Here is a 9,336-nt window from a genome sequence, read left to right as displayed (position 1 = left end):
AGAAAATAAGCAAGGGAAAACAAACATGGAGGTGCCCACGACAATTTTTTGGATCTCATTTGTTGGGAAAAGCCAAGAAAATGAGGTGAGTGTGTTTTTAATATTATTCTGTTATTGGCCTGTAGATGTGCTTTTGAGTACCTTTACTTTGGCATCTCATGTTTTAGAACAAAAAAGGTTTAAATTACTTCAAGCCAAATTGTTTCATGTCACTCTGGCTTTCTTCGGGTAGGAACTTTTGGCTCCACCTCTTATGAGAGAGAACCAAATGCCTCCAAAATGCTAATGTAGCCTCGCAGTTGTTACGACAGCAGAAATGCTCAAAACGAGTGTGACAATGATAAATGGACTTAAAAACAGCACAAAAAATAAGGGCCATATCGTAGAAGAATATGACATCGCACATCGGGGAAACTCAGAATGTCGTGTTTTTGATGAGAGAGAGAACTTTCTAAATAGGATTCATCAAACTTCAAACTGAATGATGCTAAATGGAACTCCACATATGTTTTTGATGAGGGAAAAAAAGTTGAGTTGCATAATATGTGTCCTTTAAAAGTTCCACTGTTGCGCCGTGATGGCCTATTGTCCCCAGAAGTCAGCACATGTACAGCATCTTTGCCCTTCCCCCCCAACCCAACAAAACCCAACAAAACCCAACAAAACCCAATAAAACAGAACAATGCAAAGGACGGACAGAAGCCTCCATGCGTATCCGTTTGCGCCTCATTCGTAGAGCGTAAATGAGCCTTTATAATGAAGAAGATTGTCCCAAAGTTGATCATGAGTAGAGCTGGTTGCCGTGTCCTGAGACTTGAGCAAAAGGGAAATCCTTAGTACATAATCCCGGTCTACACAGTCTGGAAGGCCTTGCTCTGGGCCGGGATCATGACCGGAGTGGCCCCCATGCGGGACAGGTTGGCGGGGCTGAGTTTGGGCGGCGGGCTGGGCTTGGAGGTGGAGGCGGTGGTGGCGGTGGAGGAGGATGTGGGCGTGGCGCGGGGCTCGGGCGTCTTGGGGAGGGTCTGGGAGTAGCCGGTCTGGGAGTAACCAGGGGGGGCCTGGTGGTGGCAGTTCTCTTTGAGCGCGGCCACGGCGGGCACGCAGGCTCGCTGGGGGCGCGGCGGCATGTTGTGGACCATGGACTGGGTGGAGGAGGTGCCCGAGCGAGAGCTGCCGGAGCGGGACGAGGACAGGGAGTTGGGCTTCACCAGCTTGGCCTTGGGAGCCTCCGCGTCCTCCCTGGAAACACACAATGGATGGATTTATTGATTGTATTTTTATTTGTTTATTTCAACAGGAACAATGTACATTCATAGACATTTCTGTACATGTGCCAGTATTATACCTACACATATAGTTTCAATCTATTAGTTGTAGATGTAAAATACCAGCAATATACAAAACACAACGTATACATTATATACAGTTTATTTGATTGCTTATGGGACAGTTCACATTAAAGAACACTCAGTCCAGACACATGACATAACTTAATGAGGATCAGTGAGATACAATACTTAAGCTAAATATAATAGGACACACTAAAAGTACACACTACACATACAACATAGTATAAAGAAAGACATGTCTGATTGTCCAAAAGCCGTTTTAATATAACGTATAAACTTATATTAATTGTATAAACTTGTTCAATGTGGGTGGGGCCAGACCATGAAAGTTTTTGTAGCCCAGAATCATGTCTGAATAAATAATTAGGTTATCCCAATTTAATTGTACAATGATGATATGAATTAGATCTTTTGTCCAGTCTTTTCCTAGTCTGCTTGTAGAGTCGTGGGCAGCAGTGAGGTGATGTTTGCCTGGCTCCAGCTCATCAGAGAAACATTGTTGTTATATTATTTGTTAGATTACATGTAATGTTATTTCTCATATTTTTAATATGCGATCGAGAGTCCATGAAAACACCTAAATACTTGTACTCTAAATAATAGAAATAATAGGGGGCCAAGGGTTGAGTTCTGAGGCTGTTAAACAATAATTTAGGTAAATAATCATTTTACATTACGTTTGGTTTTGGTTGTGACATTTCACAGCAGAAAGCAGCGGATTATTTTTAAAAAGTGATTACATAATGTCTTAAACCCAACATGTGTCCCAGTGTCTTAATTTGACGAATAATCAAGTATAGGGATGTGGGCGGGGATAGTGGGTAGGTGAAAATGGTGCAGGGGGCAGTACAGCATCACGCAAACATACACGAATCAACCAAAATACAACTTTGAGTGAACTTGTGTAGCCTTTTAACTTTAATAACAGCATTCTGCAATTATTACGTAACTTACATGGTTTTAGTCGCCTTTGTGCGCAGCGAGTTGGCCTCAGTATTAATCATAACGTTGTATTTCCCGATCCGTACCTGATTTCGTTGGGCGTCTCCTCCTCCTCGTACTTCTTCATCTCCTTCTTGCGGAACACCAGCCAGATGATGAGGATGATGAGGAGGACGCCAAAGGACACGCCCACCACGGCACCGGCGACCACGCCCATCCCCCTCACATCTGCACAGACGCGGCACATCGGATCACATAAACACGCACACTACGGTTTTATTACACCATAAAGAAAAAACGTAAAAGCAGTTTACCGTGGAATCCGAGCTTTTTTAATTGAGATTATGCACGAGGCCAGTTCAGGGACTTCAAATGGATTTCTTTACAAACGAATACATTTGTTGTGCAGCTGTGAGTAACTATGGTATGGATGAATTCAGTTGATGATCAGTTCAAACATTACGAGATGTGACCAGTAAAAGTCTATTACATATTGATTGATGTAATCCCTGGTCAGGATCCTGGAACTGTAAATCCTGTAAATCTTTCTGCAGCTGATGCATGAGCGGGTGATCAGAGTATTGTGCAGTTCCAGACATTATTCAGTTCAGTTATTATTTTCTAGTGAGTAAAGAAGGGCGATGTATCGGTTCTAGTATTGTTATCGGCCAATATCGTCAGTTTTCATTGGTATTGGGTGATGTCTAAAAATTGCTGCCGATATTTTTTTTCTTTTTTTGAGCAGTGCCCCAGTTTTATGTGTTAATCCCATTTCTTTTTTCTTCTCAGTGCATCAGATTTTTAAAAAAATCAACAGAATCTGAACAAACCAAATAAATAATGAAAACACATGTGCAAAAAATGTGTTTGTATGTTTACACAATCATACCACAGTTGATTTGACATCCCAGATAAACACGACCAGGAGTGATCCATTGTAGAAAAGGTTTTGAATTTGAAAACTGAAAATAATCTGGACAATGTTTTAGAAATCAAGATGGGAAGTTAGTTTCCAGGTAAACACAGACGGACTCAGAGCTCAGAGCAGTAAAAACAGTATAAAAACATTGGCCTTGTGACACGTTTGGAAACTTTTTCTAGGTGATTTTGTGATTTTTCTCTTCGAATTAGGATAGATTTGTGAGCCTTATTATAGATTGTTTTAAGTTGTAGCATCGGTATTGGGTTTTATCGGACATAGTAGCAAGTCAAATATTGAATATCGGTATCGAAACTATCTATGTATCAGACCATCCCTAAAAGTGATCCTTTATCTTTTGGTCATTGCTTGTCCTGATTAAGTCTTTTTTTTAAATCCTGGTTTAAGGCACTTTTAGACCTGGTTTTGTGGGGATCCAGGTCCAGTTTTTGTACTAGCAAATCCCAAAGTATTTAGTGACGGGATAGACATATTTAGTATCAGCTTCTGTTGTGCGTAATATATTTACTCGTATACTTTTATGTACAAATAGTTATTTTGGCATGAAGTCCCGGCAGCTTGTGTTTCCTGCTGTTTTGGCCTGATAGTTGGTAGTTTCATTGACCAAGATTTCATTTTAGTCAGCTACATTCATTATCATTATACTGGTCTTACAGTTTTTTTTTTTTAGTTTTTTTTAATTTTTTGAATTAACAACAATACAAATTATTACAAAAAATAACAATAGAGCTAAAAATATGAAATGTACCTCACCCTCCACTTCACATTCAGACACAAAACCCCAATCAAAAACTAAAACCAAATTAAACATTGATAATTCAGAAAAAAAAACGATCAAAAGGAGAAAAAAAGAAAAAGAAAACACTAGTATTTCAATGTGTAATATTTTTTAATATTTGTATTATTTTTATTTTTATTTCTAATTTAATATTATTTAATTTGATTTAATTTAATTTCTCTTTCTATTTTTTAATTTTAATTCTAATTTCAATTTTAATTTCAATTTCAATTTCAATTTTAATTTTAATTTTAATTTTAATTTTAATTTTAATTTTAATTTTAATTTTAATTTTAATTTTAATTTTAATTTTAATTTTAATTTTAATTTTAATTTTAATTTTTTTCAGGTCTCGCAAGTTATAGTTCGAATTTACTTTTGAATCCAGACAGCACTGTCCTTACGCCGCCTTTGTCCGTAAACCCGGCTTCAGACTTTAGCGCTTCCTCCCGGGCGACGGCTCGGTGTAAGTCATTTGGCGCCTGCAGGAAGCCCCTGATTGATCGGCCAGCGTTCGATAAAGAGAACATCAGACTGAGTTGTGTGGCTCTTGTTAGCTGCTCCGTACACAAAGTCATTAATAACCCGGCCCGTCCTCACTCCCACGTGGAACTGTCCACAGGTGAAATCCCATGTTATCTGCCAAACCGCCGCACAGACGTCATTTAAACATTAGCGCTAATAATTGGCTATGGATGTGAGATTGAACCAAGTTTTAATTGGTGGCAAAGGCTAATGAAGACTAATGGATTTGTCCGGAGTGATAATTCTGGCTCCATTTATCTCTTTTTGCTGCATCCTTCGCTGCGATTTATCATGTATTTATTGATTTCGAGGACAGTGCATATTAACCAACATTACATGCAAATACGCCAGTTATATACAAAGTAAAGTTGCTTTACTGGACTTTTAGCATTTCCATCATGAGCAGCTCGGACAGAAAATTATTATCCTCTTTCATTATCTCCAATAATCCAAAAATCTTTAAAAAAAAAAAACATAGTAACGTTTCTATTACTGTGACTGACGATGAGGTATTGTGCAGTAATATATATTAAAAACACATATGGATAGTTATAATCACTCAGTTATGATGAATACAAGTTGACGGTAGAAATGTGGCATGGGTTTATGTTTATGGACTTGAAAACTGTACAGGATTTCTACCCGTTTAGTTTTTTTTGGTAATTTGAGTCATTTCTGAGGCTCAGAGCAAAATATTAAATCAATATGGAAGAAGATAAACAATTTAACAAAATGTAATGTCAATAAAACATAAAAAAATGAGAATGCAATATCTCTATCTGAAGTTTCTAATGCATTTAACACATTTTTCTTCCAATCTGTGCTCGATATTGTCTCTAAATTGTCAGATGAGACCAACAGAAGCAATTTAAATGCAATTAATGAAACAAAGAATTACAGAAAATAAATAAAATGTCATGATGAAAGTTGAACTCATCGAACAGGTAGAATAAGATAAATACTTCCCAATTAAACCCAAAAAAAACCTATCAAAAACCTATCATAAAAATAAAGCCAAGCATTTACTCTCATTATCAGGTATCGCTCGTCTTTTGAAAGTGCCTGTGTCTTTGTCGAAAGCCTCTCCAGCTCCTCTACAACTGCTTATAACTCTAGACCAAAAGCTCATCAGATTTCACCAACACATTTTATGATTTTTTAAATAATGTATAAATCATGCAAAACCTGTATTTTAAATGTTTGAATGGACTTGCACCTGGACCACAAAGGCCACAGGGGCCACCACACACGGGACTGATCATTTTGTGTTTGTGCTTTTATATAGTATTTTTTTAATGAATCTATACAGAGTAACAAGCTTTTTGACAATAATGACAATATTACTCAAGTAAGAATTCTGCAACAAGAAACAAATGACTCAAATGAAGGTAAAAACGTACAAGAGGAAAAGTAAAGGAAAAATAAAGAGAAACAGTTAAGAATAGACCATAATCAGTTGTAGAGCCTCGCACACTGGAGTCGGTCCCTAGTGCGTACCGACTGTGTAAATATAGAGTTAATGGTTAAAGGTCAAAGGTGACTCACAGTGCATCTTGACCTCCACGGTGCAGCTCTCCTCTCCCACGTCGTTACTGGCCGTGCACTTGTACACTCCTGCACTTTCCTTTGTTAAGTTCCTCAGCGTCACGATCTCTGGGTTTTTCAGATCTGGAGAGAAAAACACACAACGATCTGCTGTCACAGCCGGTTCAGTGTGTGGCCCCACAGCGCCTGGGCCGGGGGGCCTGGGGGGCCTGGTTAGTACTTGGATGGGAGATAGATGCAATGCCATGTGCCACAGTGGGCAGTAGAGCACACTGTTGTTGTGTCCTTGGGCATTTCACCCACCTTGGCTCTAGTGTCCACATATGCTGGTGTATGAATGAGTGAATGTGTTTACAGCATGTGTAAAATAAGATAATCCTTAATTGTCCACACATGGGGAAATTTCATTGTTGCAACGCAGGTATCGTGTATGCTCATTTACATGCACTGTCCCCAGCAAATAAACTAATAACAACACAACTTTTATGAGATTAAATGTACTTTTTAGGCATTATTACAACTAGTCACCGCTGGATTTACTACATTTGAAAGTGAACGTTTCTACTACCAATAATACCATAATCAGGATTGTAGTCATCTGTAGTGTAGTATAGTATAGTATAGTATAGTATAGTATAGTATAGTATAGTATAGTATAGTATAGTATAGTATAGTATAGTATAGTATAGTATAGTATAGTATAGTATAGTATAGTATAGTATAGTATAGTATAGTATAGTATAGTATAGTAGTGTAGTGTAGAGTAGAGTAGAGTAGAGTAGAGTAGAGTAGAGTAGAGTAGTGTAGAGTAGTGTAGAGTAGAGTAGAGTAGTGTAGTGTAGTGTAGTGTAGTGTAGTGTAGTGTAGTGTAGTGTAGTGTAGTGTAGTGTAGTGTAGTGTAGAGTAGAGTAGAGTAGAGTAGAGTAGAGTAGAGTAGTGTAGAGTAGTGTAGAGTAGAGTAGAGTAGAGTAGAGTAGAGTAGAGTAGTGTAGAGTAGTGTAGAGTAGAGTAGAGTAGAGTAGTGTAGTGTAGTGTAGTGTAGTGTAGTGTAGTGTAGTGTAGTGTAGTGTAGTGTAGAGTAGAGTAGAGTAGAGTAGAGTAGAGTAGAGTAGAGTAGAGTGGTGTAGAGTAGTGTAGTGTAGTGTAGTGTAGTGTAGTGTAGTGTAGTGTAGTGTAGAGTAGAGTAGAGTAGAGTAGAGTAGAGTAGAGTAGAGTAGTGTAGTGTAGTGTAGTGTAGTGTAGTGTAGTGTAGTGTAGTGTAGTGTAGAGTAGAGTAGAGTAGAGTAGAGTAGAGTAGAGTAGAGTAGAGTAGAGTAGAGTAGAGTAGAGTAGAGTAGAGTAGAGTAGTGTAGTGTAGTGTAGTGTAGTGTAGTGTAGTGTAGTGTAGTGTAGTGTAGTGTAGTGTAGAGTAGAGTAGAGTAGTGTAGTGTAGTGTAGTGTAGTGTAGTGTAGTGTAGAGTAGAGTAGAGTAGTGTAGTGTAGTGTAGTGTAGTGATCTGTTTGTACTGGAATAATGTAAATGTTAAACCTTTAGCTTTGTATATTTGTATTTGAATTACTGAAGAGGTACTGGTTGTTTGTTTCTAGCTGCATTTGTAAAGTTACAAGGGGCATTTTATGGCTCGAACACTGTTAACCTGCTTCACTTTGCCTCTGCCCCGGGACGACAGATGAAAATGAGCTTGTGGCTGTCTCTGATCTGTGTAATATATTAATGTCACTTAATTGATATAATTAATGTGCCATGTGCTGGTCAAATAAACAGTGCATGAATAAAAGCGTAAATAAGTCAAAACAAACTTCCTTTCTTAACAACAGCGATAAAGCAGAACTGCCCCGGGACAGAGCGGGTGCAGACGGTGGTCAACAGTGTGTGAATCATCAAATCAAATCAAATCAATTTATTTTTGTAAGGCCCAAAATCACAACAACAGTTGAATCTGGCCAAACATTTCACCAAACTGTTGTAAAGACGCAGACGCACTTGTTTATGCCGTAAAGAAGCTCATGTGGGTTATGATCAGCACAGTTGGCCTCATGTGAAGACCCTGTAACTCTATTATAGAATAGCCTATATTAAGCCCATATGAAATAAAAGCGCAATTATGCTACAGTTGTGCAAATTACACAATAATAATATTTCATCATTTGGAATAATAACATTTTAGTTATTTTATAAATCGTGATAGAATGTGACAAATCAAATCAAAGGTCCTGAATTGTGACTCAAACTGAATTGTCAGATTTTTTAATTGTTACACCTCTAAACTTTACCAAAAGCCCATTAGAAGCGTAGTTCATGTACAAAAATGTATTAAATTATTACTAATTAGGAGTTTCTTAATTGGAAAAGTGTTAGTAAAGTGCTAATTAGCAGCAATACAAGGTTGTGCAGAATAAGACAACTCAGCAGCTAGTTCAAAGTAGATAATAAGTGGTCAAAGTCGATAATAAGTGTTTAATGTCAATAATAAGTGTTTAATGTCAATAATAAGTGTTTAATGTCAATAATAAGTGTTTAGTGTCAATAATAAGTGTACCCTAACATTAAGTGTAACCAAATTATTTTCAAGCGCCAGTGTCTATCATGCTCATGTACACATTGAAAATATAAATATTGGGGCTCTCAAAGTGAACGCATTAGCTCATGTGATTAATCATAGAAAATGAAATTGGCCAAATATTTCACCAAACTACACCAGAACTCTCCAGGCCAACACCAGCAGCTCCATCCGTCACCATAAGAGCCAGTTACACCCGCAAGCGGTAATGAAGGGCTTTGAGCCACTAACATGTTGTCCGGTCCTGAACATTTACCTGAAATCTGTGACCACACGAATTCATGATGAAATATAATGTGACTTTGTGAAATCATTTAATTCTCTTTTTAAAAATGTGTGCAAATACTTAATATTTAAATCATGACATTTTAAAAAGCGTGCAAGGCAAATGTGTGATTAATTAAAAAATGTTCGAATTGATTTTTAATGTGAAAATTTAAGAATTTAAAAACAATCAACTTTCAAGTTTCATTATTTTTTTAAATATTGTCTGCCAGTTTTTTCCTTTTTCCTAGACCAAAATGTAAACCAACATAGAAAAAATGATACAAATTCAAAATAATGTACGTGTAGGGTAACAATATAGGTCTATAAGTCGCACAAATGTATCCAACATTCAAAAAACTCAAGATAAATCATCCAAAGTCCAAGCATTCTAGCTAATATATATCATTCCTCTTTTGCAGTGCACAT

At 37.4% G+C, this 9,336-nt stretch overlaps 1 protein-coding gene across 1 annotated transcript in view; it reads right to left on the bottom strand.

Moving 5' to 3' along the window:
* Window positions 1-708: 708 nt before the first annotated feature.
* clmpa (CXADR like membrane protein a) overlaps window positions 709-9,336 on the bottom strand; it is a 154,885-nt gene continuing 146,257 nt past the window's right edge. The window contains exons 5-7 of the mRNA XM_072446922.1: window positions 6,083-6,205; window positions 2,381-2,522; window positions 709-1,242 (exon numbers count right to left, since the gene is read on the bottom strand). Coding sequence (XP_072303023.1) covers window positions 852-1,242; window positions 2,381-2,522; window positions 6,083-6,205 — 656 coding nt within the window. The 3' untranslated portion in view covers window positions 709-851. The remainder of the gene's footprint in view (window positions 1,243-2,380; window positions 2,523-6,082; window positions 6,206-9,336) is intronic.

The sequence above is a fragment of the Eucyclogobius newberryi genome, unplaced genomic scaffold, assembly GCF_026437365.1.
Source record: "Eucyclogobius newberryi isolate DKJ021-1_F unplaced genomic scaffold, fEucNew1.0.hap1 SCAF_15, whole genome shotgun sequence".
NCBI lineage: Eukaryota > Metazoa > Chordata > Actinopteri > Gobiiformes > Gobiidae > Eucyclogobius > Eucyclogobius newberryi.
Note: the sequence above shows the minus strand (reverse complement) of the source record. Positions and strands in the feature narration are given on the sequence as shown.